This window comes from Branchiostoma lanceolatum, chromosome 18 (genome assembly GCF_035083965.1).
Source record: "Branchiostoma lanceolatum isolate klBraLanc5 chromosome 18, klBraLanc5.hap2, whole genome shotgun sequence".
NCBI classification, from domain to species: Eukaryota; Metazoa; Chordata; class Leptocardii; order Amphioxiformes; family Branchiostomatidae; genus Branchiostoma; species Branchiostoma lanceolatum.
Genome location: NC_089739.1, coordinates 4860637 through 4879405, shown reverse-complemented (window position 1 = coordinate 4879405; position 18769 = coordinate 4860637). Strand labels below are relative to the sequence as shown.

Genomic DNA, 18769 nt, shown 5'->3' with positions numbered 1-18769 from the left:
GAAATTTTGGGTTTGGGTTTTATGAAGCATTTGCCAATATCATAGAACGATAAAACTATAATTTCATCTCTTAAAAAGTGTTTAAAATCTCGTATTTCTGTCAGATGTTGTACGTGCAGCTGCAGGTGACGTCAGACGATACAAACCTGCAGCTGTTTGCGGACACCTGTAAGGCCACGCCCACGGAGGATCCGGACAACAGCAACGTGCTGTACCACCTCATCCGGGACGGGTGAGTTATTAAAACTTTATACTAGTATAGCTTTTTTTCACTTTCTTGGCTGAATCATATTGTGGAATGAGGGGAAAAGACAAGCTTCGTATATAATGATGCAGAATTAGGAAATTGAAGAAATTGTTGAACTATTTTGTCCATCCAATGCACTTCTTCGTAGTTGCGACGAGGACTCGACCGTGGCTCGCTTTTGGTCACCGTCTACACTGGAGGAACGGTTCGGTTTCCGGGCCTTCGCCTTCACCAGCGGTGTGTGTAAGGTAAGTTACTTCAATGTAATGAAAAATATCTAAAACGTGTTAGTGTATGATATGTACACTGGTACCTAATTGCTTCCAAGGTGCTTCTAGGTCGCCTGATCGTGTGAAGTTATCATTCTCTTATTGTCAGGACCGCCGCTTGTATACAACAAGAAAAGGCCCTGGCGTACAGGCCTGCGAGTCGTCCTTTTGCTGCATCGAACCGGCCAATCATGTTGCCTCGTGGCCGCAGGCGGCGACGTGATTGGCTGGCTGGTAGCTTTCTCTCCAACAACAGATGGGAAGTGTCTGATTGGTGGGCCGGGAATATGAGGAAAAATGTCCAACACAACTAATTGTTCATGAAAATTTATCAACTCTGTCCCTATTTTTCCAGGTGTACCTCCACTGTGACGTCTTGCTGTGTAACGCCACGGACCCGACCTCCCGATGCGCTCAGGGCTGCCAAGCGGGCAGAAGGAGGAGGGAGGCCGAGGGAGACACCGACGTCTACTTGCTGATCCAGGGTCCCATCGTGCTGAACGACGATCAAACAGGTGAGAACATTTGCATCTACACACATGAGCCAAGTTGTCGCTTATATGTTTACCTTGTTCTTTTTTTTTAACTTCTTTTCTGAATCAGTTGATGAAGGCTTTCTTGAATTCATATGAGTTGATATAAGTAGATCTTCGCTGATGCCTGTGTCTCTTCTCTTCTAGCTCATGACGATGCTGCTACACGTCACGCCGTGAGCATGGTTTCCTTCTTCATGGGAGCATGCGCTGTGATGGTCGTCGCCATTTTGATCGGCATCTAGAGCTAAGCATGCCGGGAAGACAGCAAAGCGAAGAACCCATCTGCAATGTTGTTCTTTACTAGTTTTTTTTGGTAGAGCGGGCTAAGATTATCACGCTATATTGTGATGTATAAAACAAAAGTACCTGTCTCGTATCTTTCGCTAGCTCTTGTGGTAGCTTGAGCTAAAACTAATTCGAAGATGCCGTTTTGTATTGGGAGGCTGTTCTTCATTAGTACATGTAATGTGAAACGTGTATATCAAATCTGTGTTTTAACCATGCTGGAAAGAATATGTAACTATACTTCTGTCATAAACATACGTGTATATGCTGTTTGTAGAGCATCGATGTGTTAAAGCCTGATGTGCACACTCAACTACGTCAGGGTAGTAATACATGTAGCAACAAATCGTTCCTTTCTTGGTATTCATTGCTTGACGTTGTCTAGCCTCAAAACCCATGTAGTCCAGACTTATCTGCGTCACAGTTTGATTGACATGTGCGACAGATAGCTGCAGGTAACGTTCCAGCAGGTTTGTGCACACAAACACGGCATACTGGTAATGCATGGTCACCGTCAAGGCATTTTGTTTTCAACTTTGCGCATTACCTAAGGCGTCATGCGCAGAGGAGTCGGGTTACTGACGGAAGTTAAAGATAAGACATATTTTCTACAGTGGAAGACGGTTCGGCGACGTTTTCATTTCTGTACGTGTTTGAGGCTCCCTGTCCTTTTCACACAAGGTTGTGAAGTTTCCAAGTACAAACATGGGAAAGGGAAGTTTTTTTCTGTCCTTAGCCTTCCTTATAATCTGGACCAAAGAAAGCGGTGGCCAAACTACCACAAGTGAGTCGTCAACGTCTACTGAGGGTGAGTGTTGGATTTTGTCTGTTTACAGAACCTGGCAAACCATCCGAGACCAACGAGTCTCTATATTCTTAGTAGTATGCCTACCTGCCCAAGTAAAGACAAAACAAAGGGGCATGTGTGGGTGTGAATCCATTCGTCAGAATTCACTCAGTTCGGTTGAATTTAAAGTGCTATGTTGTCGTTAGCACTCGCTCTCAATTGTGCCATGGTAAATTCACTTATGCTTCATTTGCAAATATGCAAAGGTTGCATTATTATTTCAGCAGAAAGACAATACACCTGATATGTTCATGTAACAAGAGTTCACGATGTTTTTCCATGAATGTGTATGTTTTGTGAACTGAAATTTTCCACATGTGTTCTCTTTAGACCCTAAACCGTGTGGGGACTTTCAATGGGATACTGATAACGTCACAGTAGACTGTGACTACAACTACTATGACATAAGGCAGCTGTGGTGGTCCGAGTTGAGGTATGAGTTATTTGGACGCTGCAACGTCACTTGCCCAGTAGAAGCCGACATGTTAGTTGGACCTCCCTATACTGAGCGCTACATTTCTGACGGTGCCTACTTTTGCAACAGAGACAACAGGACCTGGCTTGGGACACCACCAGTGTGTTTGGGTAAGCTAAGGGTTCAAAAATATCTTGCCACACTTGACAAAATTTAAGCATGCATTTGTGCAAAGTAAAGCCACCTTCTCGGTTCATCTACTGGACCCTTATAACGTAATTTGGTCTGAAAAAATTGGGGTTGAGGAAAATATTGTAGAGACAAAAGCATGATATTTCACTCAATATTCTTCCTCCCTGCAAAAAAAGGGACCATTCCAAAATCACTCACCTCGACTTAAGGTACATTGTAATTACAGGTTTGCGTAGCAAAACCTTTGTTGGATCCGCTGGCATGTGGGGTGGCCGCCATCTTGAATTGTGACGTCACAGGGTCGACATACCATTTTTGGGAGGGGTGTTTTTTTGGGTCGCAAGAATTCTCTCTATTTTTAACAAATCGGCACGCAAGTTGCACAACTTACACGCACTCAACTGAAAAAAAAATCAATACCATATATTCATAAAACGACCCCGTAATCGCTAAACTAACATTGCAAACCTGAAGTATGCGTAGCACAAATACTTATCTCTAGTTAGACTCTAATATCATAGGATACTCTTCCTCTCTCATATCACACACCTTCCTCATGTGTCACAGGTCGCTATGACAACGCCACCATGGTAAGGGACGAGTCCAACACGGTGCGGCTGGTGGGGGGAGAGTTCTACGGCTGTGTGGAGATGTACGATTATATGACTCAGCAGTGGGGACCTGTACGGGGATTGACTAGGTGGATATATTACGAACACGAGCAGAGGGTGGCTTGGGCTGAATTTGCTTGTATGAACCTGGGGTTTCCAGGGGGCCTTGCGACGACAGCCTACCAATTGTCCGATGGCTCCATCAAAATATTAGACAGATGGGGCTCAGTGTATCCACAATATTTGTCATATTATTACGAGCCAAGCTACCCCTCTACAGTCCCCAAGTTTATCTTATCACAGCATCTCCCTACCACCAATGGTGCGACTCTCCATAATGCCATAGACCGTGTGGTGAGGGGACCGTGCCAGTCTAACGACTATCCATGTACACAGGCTTACCATACCATGTGCCTCGCCTGTGCAGGGCAGCAGAACAACAGAAATTCACAAGGTATGCAATTTTTAGAAAAATGTTTCTATATAGTTCAGAAAACTTGTGCCTCTTGACAATCCTGTACAACTGGGTATTTTGATTTCTCTTCCTGGGAAACAGGACATTGTGCCCAAACCTTAGGCTTTTTTTAATTTACATGTAATTTTGTTACAACCCATATGGTACTGCTTTGAACATTTCATTCAAGCACTGCGATGGTTTATGATAATGTTTTTTATTGGTCAGACATAACCCGCAATGGCAGCCTTTCTAGCGCTGAATTGATGCAGGGTATTACAGGTTTCACACACTACACAACATGTATATCTTATTCACATTTGCATTTTTGTGGAACTGTCGAAAGGGCCTGGGCGGCTGCCGCCATTCGGCGCCGCCAGGTGACCTCAATGCGACTTTCCCCAACCAAAGTCAGGTACCCATTTACACCTGGGTGGAGTGAGGAAAATCGTGTAAAGTGCCATTCCCAAGGGCACAAGATCGGTGACATGGCAGGATTCGAACTCGGGACCTCTTGGTTCTGAGTCGAAGGCTCTGCCGTTGCGCCACACGACCCCACCACGTTTGCATCAACGTATATGTCTCCAGCAGTGTTTATCTTGTTATATTTCAGACATCAACGCTCAAGTCACCTGCGCATCCGACTCCATTCTGGTCAGTTTTCCCCGCCCCACTGACAACTCCATTCAGACGGCAGATGTCCAGTTAGCCGCGCCACCTTGCAGTGCCGAGGAGAACTCCACCCATATCTACATCCAGGCTCCCCTTACTGGCTGCGGAACCAGTAGACAGGTCTGTTCAAATATACTTGCCTGCCTGAACGCGTGTTTATAGCGGTCGGAAACTGCCTTTTAGTCAGCTCAACTGATCTCAAGCGTCAAACTGAGTTTTTTTTTTAACTGAAGAAATTAGCATGTTAAGTTCTGCAACCGCGCACTCGGTCGGACGTGCACAGTCCTGGGTTTCGTGTGGTGCGGTCGTACGCTTGCAGCTGGAAAGTGCAGTTTGTAATTGCCATAAACAGAAATTGTATGCTTTCAGGTAGTTGGCAATATTTCTACATAATATAAGGTAAATGTGCCCAACATAGAATGAGTACCCTTGATGCATTTTTATAGCTTCATTACGAACGCGCCCATGTTGAACACGTAGTATGACATAAGTCTACGTTACTTTTACCTTAACAACTATTTGTGTGTTTTTAAAGGACACAGACGATGAAATCATCTACACTAACACCATGACGATCAACGTCAACGCTTCCAGCGCGGTTATCACCCGTTATGACGTTATAGAGATCAGCGTGGAGTGTCGTCTGCCTCGCCGGAAGACCGTGACCGTCAACTTTGACCCCCAGAGCTCGTCCGTGTTCCGGTCTCACATCGTTGGCAGGGGTGAATTCGTCATCTCCATGGAGCTGTACCTCAGTAACAGCTTCCGGTCCCCCGTTTCGGACTACCCTCTGTCCATGGAGTTGGGACAGGTAAGATTCCCATAGATATTTGTACTGCCCCATTTCTGTTCTATTGATCGAACCCATTAACCTCTGTATTATTGCTGAAAGCAAGCATATTTCAAGGTATTATAACAAGGCAATAAGAGATGACAGCGAGTAAGTCTAACACATACACTCAAACACACACACACACACACACACACAAATTTACGACACACACGTGAACGACACCAGAAATGATACTTCACTTCCGTTAACATCTTAAGAGGACACACTTTTTTCAGGATGACAAATTCCTATTTCAACAATCTTGTCACGAAAGAAACAATAATTCCGTCTCTAAAGGCATATAAAAACTTTCTGTCAGATGCTGTACGTGCAGCTGCAGGTGACGTCAGACGACACGAACCTGCAGCTGTTTGCGGACACCTGTAAGGCCACGCCCACGGAGGATCCGGACGACAGCAGCGTGCTGTACCACCTGATTCGGGATGGGTGAGTTATTCAATAAGCCCATTCGTAGATTCCAGTACGCATGTGCAGTATCAAAGATGAAGGCATTCTTGAATCTACGAATGGGCGTATTCTTATATTGCTCTGTATTATCGTTTTCCTTGTAGTAGCTAGCTTAACTTGTATAGTCTTGTACAGTTAAGAAATTGAGCAAATTGCCTATTTTCCAAACAGAGGTTTCGATCGGAAGGGGGTAGCTAGGAGTGGCCGCGGTTTCTGCCGTCTTCTTTCCTCCAGGAGACGTTAAAAATCGCGGGCACTCCTAGACCCACCCCGACTCCTGCTTAGAGAATACAAATTGCCCCTTGAAGTCAGATTAACAATGATTCGTCAATCCAATGCATACCATCGCAGTTGTGACCAGGACTCGACCGTGGCTCGCTATTGGTCACCGTCTACACTGGAGGAACGGTTCGGTTTCCAGGCCTTCGCCTTCACCAGCGGAGCGCGTAAGGTAAAATCACTTTGATATACTTATGAATCTAAAACGTTTGTGTATACCAATACACTGGTGACTCGACTGACTGCCAAAGTGCGTCTAGGTCTCCAGATCATATGTCGTTATCATCCTCTCGTTGCCAAGAACAACGCTTGTATATGTCAAGAAACGGCCCTGGCGTACCGGCCTGCAAGTTGTCCTTCTCGCTGCATTAAATCTGGTCAGCTATTACCAGCCAATCACATTGCCTCTTAGCCGCAAGCGATAACGCAATTGGCTGGCTGGTAAATTCCCCTTCGGCAACAAGAAGGGAAGAATCCGATTGGCGGGCCTGGTATGTCAGGAGAATCTGAAGAAAATATTCATGAAAACTTTTCACAGACTGTCCCTATATGTTTAGGTATACCTCCACTGTGACGTCCTGCTGTGTAACGCCACGGACCCGACCTCCCGGTGCGCGCAGGACTGCCAGGCGGTCAGGAGGAGGAGGGAGGCCGAGGGCGACACCGATGTCTACCTGCTGATCCAGGGTCCCATCGTACTGAACGACGATCAAACCGGTGAGAAAATTTCATTACATACATATGAGCAAAGCTGTCTCTTATATGTGTGCTTTCTTTTTTTAAAGCTTCTTGTCTGAAACAGCCACTTGATAAAGGCTTTTCTAAATCCATATGAGTTCAAATATAAGCGGGTTCTTGCTGAGTTCTGTGTGTCTTTTGTCTTGTAGCCCGTGACGACGCCTCGACACGGCACGCCGGGAGCATGGTTTCCGTCTTCATGGGAGCATGCGCAGTGATGGTCTTGTGGACCGGCATCTAGAGCTAGGCATGACGGGAAGACAGGACAATGAGGAAACGGATGGAAAGAAACCGTCGGAAATGTTATTCATTGCTAGCTCTTTTAGAAGTTCAGGCTACGGAAATTATCTAGTGATGCCATGCTATTTCAACTCCGTGAAAACGGAGGTATTGTAATCAGTCGGTGTGTCTGTTTGTTAATGTGTCTGGATTTAGTTTGTCTTAGTGTGTGTTTCAGTGTGTGTCTTAGTGTGTGCCTTAATTTGTTTCTTAGTGTGTGTCCGTAGTATATGATGCAGAGTGGCAGCCTGCCAGAGCGTAAGGCGGAAATGGCGTAATAGTATACTTTGAGAAATGTTAGTGAGTGGTTTGGCTTTTGTTTAATGTTGCTGGCAGTATGATTAATAATTACATTTACTAAGTCAGGTCATTGAGGGTACCCAATCAGATCAGAGCTTTTTATAGATGGCGTGATATTTGAGAGATGTATGTGTGTGATTTTTTTGACGTATACATTCTTCAGACTACTGACTTTTATGTTATATCATGACCTTGCTGATATATGATTTTAGGCATCGTTTTGCATTTTAAAACAAACTTGTAAATGCCTTTGTGCAGTATTCTGTAGTATACACATAACTCGTTCATGTTGATATCTTCGCATTTCAATAATCATTTGAATGATTCCTGAAGTTAGATAAGAAGCTAAGCTAATACTCTTACCTTTAAAAACCTACATTATATTGTAAATTGCCTGGTCCATATGACTACTCCGTAGAAGCTGTCTACAGTGATCAGGTGTTTTGCATTCGTTGTAAACTAGAGCTTGACGAAGTTTAAATATACGAGTATTTGCTATGTATTGAAAGAAAGTGGTTGCTTTAAAAGAAAAGTCTGCAATCCAAACTTACCTGCGTCAGAGTTTGATTGACAAGTGCAACAGACGATATCTAAAACAGATCCTGGCTTCCCATCACAATTGGCAGTTCAACCAATGCTAGTAAGGCAATTAGCAATTCAACCAATTGTAGTAAGGCAATTAGCAATTCAACCAATGATTGTAAGGCAATTAGCAGCTCAACCAATGCTAGTAAGGCAATTAGCAGTTCAACCAATGATAGTAAGGCAATTAGCAGTTCAACCAATGATAGTAGGGCAATTAGCAGTTCAACCAATGATAGTAAGGCAATTAGCAGTTCAACCAATGATAGTAAGGCAATTAGCAGTTCAACCAATGATAGTAAGGCAATTAGCAGTTCAACCAATGAAGGTAAGGCAATTAGCAGTTCAACCAATGATAGTAAGGCAATTAGCAGTTTAACCAATGATAGTAAGGCACTTAGTGGTTCGAACAATGAGAGAGTGGCTGGATATCTCAGGAATGGAATTTTCTGTCGACGCGCAGAAGGTGCGCAGGCGCGAAGCTGAATGGTGGCTGGTTCGTTTTCTGCTACGGGTATTTTCTTTGTTTTTTTCTATGTACTGTGCACTATCTTGTCTTTGTTTTACCTGTCAATCTATGCTACCAGTCATATCTCATTATCTTGAGAATCCCAACGACCAATAAATAGTCATATTTCAGTGGTAAAATCAGTTTTAGACCGACTTAAAACCGACGCAGATGTCTGAGAGGGGAGGGTGCTGTGACTAGGCATCTTTGTACATAGACAATTGGATCGACTTGTGTTCATCTAGTTAGTCTACGCACTGTTTAGTTTCATAGTTTAGATAATTCTGAATATCACTTGCCAGTTTATTTCCTGCTACACATTATATTTGTAATGGTTCAAAAATTGAATGATCTGCTGCGGATAGATATGCAAAAATACATTTCGAATCTATCCGGGCTTATTTCATCATGTCGGCGTCACACAGTATGAAAATAGCTCGCCTCGTCTAATTAACTTTTTCGGTCGGTAATACGGTCGGTGTCCTCTCAAACACAGCACGACCGGTCAGATTTGAGTTTGCGCATGCGTTCTCGAAAAAGCGAACCTACGTATTACAGATGTGAAGATTTTTGTTTTGTGTGTCTAAGGCTTCAATTTGTTTCATTTTCTACCTGAAGGTGCAGCGGTTTCCCATTACAAATCATGGGGAGAGAAAGCGTTATCCTTCTTTGGGCCTTACTTTTAGTCTGGTCTAGAAAATGTCAAAGTTACACTACCGCAGGCTACGTATACTCAGCCACTGACAGCATTACTGACGGTGAGTGATCATCAGTGTGTTTTTTTTCTTTCACATCTGTAGGAAGTTATCCTTGTATCGGTTTGCTTATTGATAATCTGAATATTCTGCATTGATACGATATGGAATGATGCAATACAGTTCTTTGAATGATGCCATAATACAAGAAGTACTAACAAAACGCTGTATACATGTACTTTAAAGGGGAGAAGGAAACCAACATTTCCTGCGACTTCGACTTTAGCGAGTGTGGCTACAGCAATGCGTCTTCAGACTTTCAGTGGATACGGCATACTGGCCCAACGGCTTCAGCTGCAACTGGACCGAGCGGAGACCACACGACAGGGCATGGTTTGGTTTCTAATTTTTCAGCACGACGTTTTGCTTGTTTGCCACGCCTCTCATTGATAGAATTTCATCTTGGAATTGTTCTATATGCTGCTTTAAAATTGTTTGCTTGGCAGAGACGAAAAATGACCACATTGTCACATTGAACTCACCATTGCTTACTTACGTTAAATCAGTCTGTCTTTTTCGACGACGATGTAAGGTCTCCTGTGTATTTGTGTCTCCTTCTCAATTCAAAATTACAGATAAATCAGTGCTACATATGAACCCCTTTGCATGAAAACCGTCGGTACCGGGTACCTGGTCATTGTGGTCACTTGTTGATGGCTCCCCTATTACTTTTCCCATTACAAAATCCCGTCTATAGTTCAACTCTTGTCTACAGTAACGATTTTCCTCAAGTCTCACTAGGGACTAGTATGACTGAATCTATAACCAGTAGGTTTCGCCAACCTTTGTTTGGTATATACTTTACTTGTTGTGCGTGCAGAGTCAGTAGATGTTTCCTTGTATATTTTGTGTATTCTTACCGTAAGCCAGATCTTTGTAGTAGCCATTGCTTAGTTTGGCAGACTTGGTTGTGGCCACTCACAGCCGAACCTGTAAATAAGAATATAAGTGCGCCAGAAGTAGTTACTCAAGCAACTGGATAAAATTTTGAAACAGTCATACGTTTCAGACAGCATCTGCTGTCTTTCGTCAGTGCCTGAGAGACAAGGATTCTGTCTGAAATGTTTGTTTCAAAATTTTATCCAGTTGCTTGAGTAACTATTTTTGGCGTATCTTACTACCTTGATGTCTAACCTTCATCAACGTAAGAATATAAGTGAGTATGATGTTGAACTATCTTTATTGACAGGGTACTACATGTATATTGAGACTTCAAACGTTCTGACGAGGGCTGTAGCTCGTCTTGTTAGCCCTACCGTCTCTGACAGCGGAGAGTATTGTCTCCAGTTCGCCTACCATATGTATGGGGCCGACATCGATCAACTACGGGTGCGAGTCGGGTCAAGTGTCGTATGGATACGGTCGAACAACCAAGGAAACAGCTGGCATCAGGCCTCCGTGGACGTCTACATATTCTACGACCAGGTTTGTAGTCAACAAGTATTATATTCTACATTCTTTCTTTTTAACAGTATGTTAGTGTACGATAAACATGAGCTCTTAACATCCCTTATTTTTTTGTGTCTAGATCGTTTTCGAAGGTTTTGGCGGTAACGGCTACAGGGGGGACATTGCCATTGACGACGTTGTCCTGTACCCTGGATCATGTCAGTGGACAGGTTGGTTATAGATCGCACATTCAAATTCTCAAAGTGTGTGTAGTTGCTAAGGCGTACAACCGTCATATCTTCATTTCGATTACTATGTTTCATATTGAAATGCGCTGTATGTATGTTGGTAAACTGACTTATTCCTAAAACCTGACTTTTATGATCATTTTGTTCAACTCGTGGAAGAGACTAATCTCCAAGCAGATCTGCACGGTGCTAAAATCGTACAAGCTAGCCAGAGAAGCTCCAGTCAGACATGGAAGTTGTCAGGCACCGTCTTTTGCCAGTTGGATACGGTCTTTGCAACCGTTGGGTCTGCTTGGAGACTAGGAAGAGACCACTTTAAACATTGTTAAACCAAATGCCTTTTGTACATTCAGACAGTCCAAGCACATACTTGACCGAGGAACCGACCACTGCTCCTGACGTCGACACTTATGCGTGGACCATGCCCTCGGACTACTATCACAGTAAATGCTATATGTTGCTTTATTGTGAAGCTTGTTTAACACAATGGCATATGATAGTTAAGAAAAGTCTACCATGACACAAGCTTTGAATATAGTTCAAGTATTATGGCTAATTGGAGAGAAGTTTTTTGCAATGATTCAGGTGCGAGCCTGACGGAATAGCTTTGTGTGCAGGCTGCAAGAATTACAGTAATTCGTTAGGCATGTACTTTTTGTGTCCACGAACAGAATAACTCTCATAACTCAAGATCGATTGTCTTGATATACGTGGTAGGTCTTGGTGAGACCTCAAATTGATTAGATTTTGGGCCCCTATTGGCTTGTTACGGTACTTGCGGTGTTGATATGTCGTGTTTTGGACATGCCATGGTCGACATAGATAGTTCTTATTTATGATGGTTCTGTATTGGAATATCCTCTGCTCTACCTTAACTTCACATGTAAACTTTATGTCAAATCAAACAGGCTTCCAGATCCGACTGAGTGGAGGTAACAACTACAGCTACGGTAGAGTGGAGGTCTACTACAACGGAGAGTGGGGGACTGTCTGTGACGACAGCTTCGACCAACACGTCGCCATAGTCGTCTGCGGTGAGCTGGGATTTGATCAGTTCGGCTCGCACTACTACGATAATGCGCACTACGGCTCGGGCAGCGGCCGGATATGGATGGACGATGTCGACTGCACCGGGTTCGAGACTTCCCTGCAGTTCTGCCAACATCGCGGTTGGGGGAGCCACAACTGCGGACATGAGAAAGACGCCTCGGTTTTCTGCAGTCTCCAATCGAACCAATCAGGTGAGTATCGCACAACTTACATGACAACTGACACATACTTTACATCACCGTGAATTGACAGACCAACACACTTTACACGAACACAATTTACATAACAAATGTGAAATCTATTGTGTTCTTTAGAGCCAAGAACTACTGAGAGGCCACGCCGGTGGTGGTGGGCAACTACTGATGGTTTGAAAACAGTATCTGGTTTGTGGCAAATTATCTGATTTGTTGAAATATCCTCAGTTTTAATGAATAGGTCTAATTTTGAGCTTATTAGCTGGTGGATATTGGTAAGTGCATTGGAGTAAAGTATTTACTTACATCTCATCCTGTAGAGCATATGATAAGGCTGGGGTTAAAAACTCTTCATATTTCACAAAGATATGCGAGTCTTCTATTAACGACATGTCTATGCTATGCATGATGTACAAAATCACTAATAAACTGGTGGACGTACCGACTAATAAGTATCTAATACCAGCTCAGAAAAGGACAAGAAATAGCCATGCCTTTAAGTATCAGACTTTTAAACCTACGATTCATGTGTTCAAAAATTCGTATTTTCCTGGAACGATCGTAGAGTGGAACTCGTTGCAACCAAGTACCGTGGAAGCATCCTCATTAGACAGCTTTAAACAATGCATGTAGTTAGATATGCGAAGGTTAGACGTGACAGGTGTAATATAACCAGCTGCTGCTGCGCCGCGTGCCTGCGAAGTTGGTGTGTTACGCCGAATGGTGGTTATACCGGGTATATAGACACAGATACAGATCTTATGTTCACTGAGTCATTGCTATGCGTTCATCTCAGACAGGAAACCGTGTGGGGACTTTCCATGGGATACCGATGACGTCACAGTGTACTGCGACTACGATTGGCTTGATGCATTGGAGAATTTTTGGGTGCGAGGATACTGCAATGTCAGCTGCCCCTCGGGAGCCGACATGTTGACGGGACCTCCCGGTGATGACTACACGCGCAACAGTGCATTCTTACCGCACGGGAGCTACTACTGTGATTATAGGTCATGGCAGGGAACAGAACCCGTGTGCCTGGGTATGACTTTTGTCCATCATCTTTCTTTGACTTATGAAGACCCTTTGACACAACCAACGGTCGTAAATCTGAGAGGATATCAAATATCAGTTGGCCGGTTCACAGTTCACTCTCGTGACGATAAGCTCTCGTGAGATTCACGAAAACGACTTGATTACCTTCGCCGAGGAGGTTATGTTTTCGTCAGATCAGAGTTCGTGTGTGTGTCCGTCTGTAAACACGATACCTCGAGAATGGATTGTCTTGATACTTTCTGTTGCTGAACTAGTTGGCCATTGCTGTAATGGGGCCTACTGTAGGGGCGGGGACTATTCCACTTACATTATCGCCATAGCCATTTGATCGGAAAATGTTTGAATGAAAGCAGAAACTTTTATTTCTGTCAATACCTTTTCTTGTACGGTACAGGTCAGTACAACAACGCTACCATGGTAACGGACGAGCCCAACGGAATCCGGATGGTGGGGGGAGAGTTCTACGGCTGCGTGGAGATGTACGATGAGGTGACGCAACAGTGGGGGCCTGTGAGAGGGCGAGGGATGAAATGGTCGGACGTGGCTTGTGAAACCCTGGGGTTTCACGGAGTACGTGCTACCGAAGGCTACCGTTTAAACAATGGCGACATTAGAGGCAGTATCATTTCTCTGTCGTCGCATTACCGACCGGCCTATCCTTCCACAGGCCCGAAGTTTCTCATGATTCGTGGGTACGATCCTCCAGAAAACGGCCCGGTAATGTTACATGACGCCATAGGACGTGTGGAGCGAGCATGCGTGCCCGGCCAGTGTTCTTCTGGCGAAGCCGACACCTTGTGCTTGGCTTGTGCGGGAGAGCGTAGACGAGATGTTGCACAAGGTGCGATTATTTGAAAATTCCGTCATAACGGTTGCGTTTGACTGTCCCTCGTAAAACTTAGCCACCTCACAAGTACGCATGTGCAGTTGTGATGCAATTTAATGTCTGAACAAATCTTTGTTGTATATATTTGTTTACTTCCGCCATTGTGAGCTATTTACTAGACAGTATGTTTAGCATATCAGAATTAACCTTTGACCTCACCCACAATCCCTTCGGCTCTGTAACTGCTATGAAATGGTTCATTCTAATGCATCTAGTGCCTAAAGTGTCTGTCTATTGGAATTAACTCGATTGTCTGTTACTATTATTGCAGTGCAGTTCATATTCCATTGTCATTGTGTTAAAACATGGGCGCCAAGTCATTATAATTGCGAATACATAAATCAAGGCAAAACGTGGTCCAATTATTCGTACTATGAAACTTTACACCTCAGATATAGGCGTCAAAGTGACCTGCACATCTCACCTCCTCCTGGTCAGTTTCCTACGCACTTCGAGGAACGGCTTTAGCTTTCAGAAGACAGACGTCCACTTTGCAGCGCCACCTTGCAGTGCTGATGAAAACTCCACCCACATTAACATCCAGGCCCCCCTTACGGACTGCGGCACTAGAAAAAGACAGGTTTGATCAGAACAATGGAAAATTGTGGATATTGACTAGAATTTGTTCGTGAACTACTTTATACTTATGCGTAGTTTACGCAAATTTATTCATTATGAATACCTGACCTGATGATACGAGCTACAGCATCCGATCTGACAACAATTTCTTGGGCACCCACTGCACGAAATGGCCTCGGAACCTGACGTATCCGGACAGGAGAACTCGGACGGTTACGGGGTCCGTATTGTACTAAAACGACTCAATTATACATTAAACTACATATGCAAGTGGCACATTGCAAGTGGTAAATTTGAGTTGTTTTAGTACAATACGGCTCCCGTAATCGTCTGGATTCTTACGGATCTGAGGTTCCGGATCTCCGAGTTCTCCTGTCCGGATATGTCAGGATCCGAGGCCATTTTGTGCACTGACCATTCTTAAAGATGCGATGTTTCTCTTTTTATCAAATTTTTATCTGAAGGTCACCAGATTCACCGCCACCTACAGTAACACCTTGACCATCAACCTGAACGCTTCCAGTGCGATTAAGATCGACGTGGAGTGTTATCTGCCTAGATTGAAGGTCGTAACCGTCAACTTTAACCAACAGTCTGTCTACAAGTCTCGTGTTGTTGGCAGGGGTGAATTTATCGTCTCCATGGAGCTGTACATGAGTGACAGCTTCCGGTCCCCTGTGTCGGAATATCCCCTGTACGTGGAGTTTGGGCAGGTAAGCAAATGGTTATTACCTCCGTAAAGGAGGTTCACCACCTACGGGGGTATTGCGATTGATTGTCTCAGTGTCTTCGCAGCTAGAACTTAAGATCCATTTGATGCGTGTGTATATGTGCTTTGACATATCGTCTGCCGGTATGCGCGAGATGATGCACGTTAAGTTTGGGCACCGTAGCAGTAGATCTACTAAGGTAATGTGACATTTCAGAACGACATCCCCATCTTGAAGGTGTGGTACAGTCCACAGCTGGCGCCAGTAAGTTTGATTACTGCCTTTGCCAGAAGTTTTGCTGATAATTAGGATTGGTGTGTGTCCATTCGCCTGTGAATACGATAACTGGTTAATACATGTATTTGGTATGTGGGTAGGTCTTGACGAGACTGAATTATTAGATTAGCTACATGTACTTTTTACTTTCAGCGCTGGGTAGCGCTACAGCAAGTAAGATGCGGTCCCAAACGTGGCGTATGTATTTCATTTTAGATGCTGTACGCGCAGCTGCAGGTGACGTCAGACGACACGAACCTGTATGTGTTCGCGGAACACTGTTGGGTCACACCAACGGAGCTGAATTATGGACCTTACGACTCTGAGGAAGACTATATCATCCGGGGAGGGTAACTTCTCAAATATATCTTTCTGACCTATATATTCCTTTTGTATATACATGTGTGTAATATATGTCAACGCCAACCAAGTCTACAAAATATGATACTAATGATAATAATTTTATTACATATTCATGCCCAGAGGCTAATTGCAAGAATACAAGAAAATGAGATAAAAATAAGGTATAGTACACAATATTGCAATAAACACAAAGTAAAATGAAAGTCGTCAACTGGTGCTACTTCTAATCTAAACAGTTGTTCTTTTTTGTGTGCAGTGAAATATGAAATGTCCGACGTTTTGATATATATACGCATTGGCTGGTGTTAACATAAAGGCAGTTTTGGGTAGGTCTGTGCGACGTACAAAGCTGGGGAAAATTTTGCTGACTAGGTTAAATAGTTCGTCACTTTCGGTGCTATAATGTTGGCAATGGCACATGATGTGCATTTCATCTTCCACTGCTTTTTCTGTACAGTATTTACATATTCTCTCGTCAACAGGTACTCGTTTGTATCTACGTCTTTCTACTTCTAACGTATGTGGGCTGTAATATAGAGACAAATCGATATCAATGCATTGTTTAACCGTATTTCACACCCCGTTACAGTTGTGTACGGCACTCTACAGTTCGCTATGACTCACCGTCTACAATGGAGGATCGCTTCGGTTTCCGGGCCTTCCCCCCTACACGTACAACACGCAAGGTAGGTCACAATAAGCCTGTTCATGATTCCGGCTGCTCATGCGCAGCATAATGTTGGTAATAATATGTAAAAGTTAAAAGTCCCTGAGACATAAACAAAACACGTCTGGATATGGTACCAAGCATGAATTGTTTACAAAGAAAGGGGGCCTTCACCAGTGACATATTACCCGTAGTTCATTTTACAGGCGTTGTTGGAACCATGAATTGGCTAACACCGTCTGCCTGAGTGTGCATTCATTACATGATCATGAACACTGGTGACCTAGCTGGATCCCAGCCCACTTACAGTACTAGTTATCCAGTAACGTTAATTAACATTTCCCGGAAATAGCTTACACTACGGATAATGGTCAGTTAGCGTTATGAGGGTAACAAAATTCTATATGCAGCTTCTCATGAAAACTTCCTATAAACTCTTTCCCTGTCCAGATTTACCTCCAGTGTGAGGTCCTGCTGTGTGACGTCACCAACTCGAGCTCTCGGTGCGCGAAGGGCTGCATAGAGGACATGTACAGGTGGAAGAGAGAGACCGAGGGTGACACCGAGGTCTACCAACTGATCCGAGGTCCAATTGTGCTGGTCGAGCTGAACAGTAATCAAACCGGTAAGAATTGGACTATATTGTAAGCTAGTTGTGGAAATAAAGTCAAAATCAATCAATCAATCAATCATGAATTCAATCAATCAATTAATCAATTTACAGATGGGTTTGCACACAAAACTCTTTCTGCCTTTAACGTTACCAATGACATAATTAATCAATTATGTAATTTCCTTCATTTTACAAAATCATAAGTCAGATCATCGTCGTCAAATGTTCTTGAAATTGTGAATATTGTTCGGAATTCATCTGAGGAAGAATTTAAAAAAACCTTGTAAACTCCAAATATCCTTGTTTATCTTGTGTTCATTTTTTTTTCTTTTAGATCGTGAAGACGTCTCAAGAAGTCACACTGGTAGCATGTTGTCTTCTTTCATGGGAGCATGCGCAGTGATGGTCGTCGTCGCCATGTTGATCGTCATCTAGAGCTAAGCATGCCGGGAAGACAGGATAAAGGCCAAAGAGAAAGAAACTGCCTGCTTGTAACTTATATCTGTACACGTTAGTTCTCGTATTTGTTAAAATATGAAAGTTTGATATCCATTCCTTAGATTTATATCTTTCCACGTAATCCCAGCTATATCTATCGTATATGATTATTATATTTAACTGTTATAGAAACATTATTGTCAGACCTCTATGTGGATGTTGATAATAAAATCGCATTTCTCAATGAAAGTGACTGGTGTTATTGCTTAGTCCAGTTCCATATTTATGTGCAATAAGATCATAGTTTGCAGAGAAGTGTTATGAATTACTCTTGTAACATTACGTGTAGTGTAAATACATGGGGTGAGGGGTCAATGGCGCAAGGGGTTCACAGGGTCAGCAAATTGAAGTCAGATAGTCGTCGACAACACTGAACATGTTTGTTGCAAGAGCAGAGGTTCTGACACATACGTCTGGTACCGACAATAATATAATTTCAGAGTAGAGTAGACCAAGGAGGTTAGTCTATATAACCTCCTTGAGTAGACAGAGTAGAAAAATCTGCTTGTTTCGGCCTGTCTCAGGTTTAGAAAACAAAAACCAACAAAAAAGTCAACAAAAAACAATACTGTTGGTTACCAGTGATTGTGATGTTGATGTTATTCGTCCATAGTACGTCGGTGATGACCTTGACTTCAGTTGTCCTTGTGAGTCCGGACGTGAGTGAGGAGTCTGGTCCTGGACAATGAATGATGTCTCATCTTGCTTACCGTAGTTTTTTAATCAATTTTTATATTTATATTACTTAGAAGCGGACTCAAGCTATCATTTAGAATACTGAATAGTTACGACCAAAAAAAAACAGACAAAAACAGTACCTCTGTCGGAGGTCATGGACCTCCTTCCCGGAGGTAACAGGTGGTGATATGATTATGACTGAGTGTCTCTTCTAGTTTACCGTACATTTTGCAGGTCAAAGGTTACACATCACAAGTAACTCCCTTCTGCGTACGAACTAGTTCCGGGTTCTC

The 18769-nt window shown here is 43.4% G+C and overlaps 4 protein-coding genes across 4 annotated transcripts; all 4 read left to right on the top strand.

Moving 5' to 3' along the window:
- Positions 1-94: 94 nt before the first annotated feature.
- On the top strand, positions 95-1294 carry LOC136424635 (CUB and zona pellucida-like domain-containing protein 1). Its single transcript, XM_066413260.1, has 4 exons — positions 95-232; positions 396-495; positions 872-1031; positions 1197-1294. The coding sequence occupies exons 1-4, from the start codon at positions 105-107 to the stop codon at positions 1292-1294; spliced, it is 486 nt and encodes a 161-aa protein (XP_066269357.1). The 5' UTR covers positions 95-104.
- On the top strand, positions 1202-7086 carry LOC136424634 (ZP domain-containing protein-like). The gene is made up of 9 exons (XM_066413259.1): positions 1202-2145; positions 2515-2769; positions 3359-3856; positions 4470-4648; positions 5064-5339; positions 5680-5807; positions 6180-6279; positions 6665-6824; positions 6995-7086. The coding sequence occupies exons 1-9, from the start codon at positions 2043-2045 to the stop codon at positions 7084-7086; spliced, it is 1791 nt and encodes a 596-aa protein (XP_066269356.1). The 5' UTR covers positions 1202-2042.
- LOC136424633 (uncharacterized) lies at positions 7076-14061 on the top strand. The gene is made up of 10 exons (XM_066413258.1): positions 7076-8502; positions 9133-9272; positions 9456-9602; positions 10459-10694; positions 10798-10888; positions 11260-11349; positions 11815-12147; positions 12271-12339; positions 12947-13192; positions 13601-14061. Exons 2-10 carry the CDS (start codon positions 9158-9160, stop codon positions 14059-14061), a joined length of 1788 nt encoding a protein of 595 aa, XP_066269355.1. The 5' UTR covers positions 7076-8502; positions 9133-9157.
- Positions 14062-14353: 292 nt separating this feature from the next.
- LOC136424093 (CUB and zona pellucida-like domain-containing protein 1) lies at positions 14354-17833 on the top strand. The gene is made up of 6 exons (XM_066412517.1): positions 14354-14672; positions 15136-15384; positions 15874-16007; positions 16610-16706; positions 17138-17312; positions 17635-17833. Exons 1-6 carry the CDS (start codon positions 14466-14468, stop codon positions 17733-17735), a joined length of 963 nt encoding a protein of 320 aa, XP_066268614.1. The 5' UTR covers positions 14354-14465; the 3' UTR covers positions 17736-17833.
- The last annotated feature ends 936 nt before the right edge of the window (positions 17834-18769 follow it).

Bases quoted from the DNA above. Each gene is read 5' to 3' on its own strand.
- LOC136424635 (XM_066413260.1), top strand. From the start codon at position 105: ATGTTGTACGTGCAGCTGCAGGTGACGTCAGACGATACAAACCTGCAG. The intron at 496-871 runs GTAAGTTACTTC...CTATTTTTCCAG, and splicing joins TCACCAGCGGTGTGTGTAAG to GTGTACCTCCACTGTGACGT. The intron at 1,032-1,196 runs GTGAGAACATTT...CTTCTCTTCTAG, and splicing joins GCTGAACGACGATCAAACAG to CTCATGACGATGCTGCTACA.
- LOC136424634 (XM_066413259.1), top strand. From the start codon at position 2,043: ATGGGAAAGGGAAGTTTTTTTCTGTCCTTAGCCTTCCTTATAATCTGG. The intron at 4,649-5,063 runs GTCTGTTCAAAT...GTGTTTTTAAAG, and splicing joins GCTGCGGAACCAGTAGACAG to GACACAGACGATGAAATCAT. The intron at 6,825-6,994 runs GTGAGAAAATTT...TTTGTCTTGTAG, and splicing joins ACTGAACGACGATCAAACCG to CCCGTGACGACGCCTCGACA.
- LOC136424633 (XM_066413258.1), top strand. From the start codon at position 9,158: ATGGGGAGAGAAAGCGTTATCCTTCTTTGGGCCTTACTTTTAGTCTGG. The intron at 9,273-9,455 runs GTGAGTGATCAT...TGTACTTTAAAG, and splicing joins CACTGACAGCATTACTGACG to GGGAGAAGGAAACCAACATT. The intron at 10,695-10,797 runs GTTTGTAGTCAA...TTTTGTGTCTAG, and splicing joins TCTACATATTCTACGACCAG to ATCGTTTTCGAAGGTTTTGG.
- LOC136424093 (XM_066412517.1), top strand. From the start codon at position 14,466: ATGAAACTTTACACCTCAGATATAGGCGTCAAAGTGACCTGCACATCT. The intron at 15,385-15,873 runs GTAAGCAAATGG...ATTTCATTTTAG, and splicing joins TGTACGTGGAGTTTGGGCAG to ATGCTGTACGCGCAGCTGCA. The intron at 16,008-16,609 runs GTAACTTCTCAA...ACCCCGTTACAG, and splicing joins GACTATATCATCCGGGGAGG to TTGTGTACGGCACTCTACAG.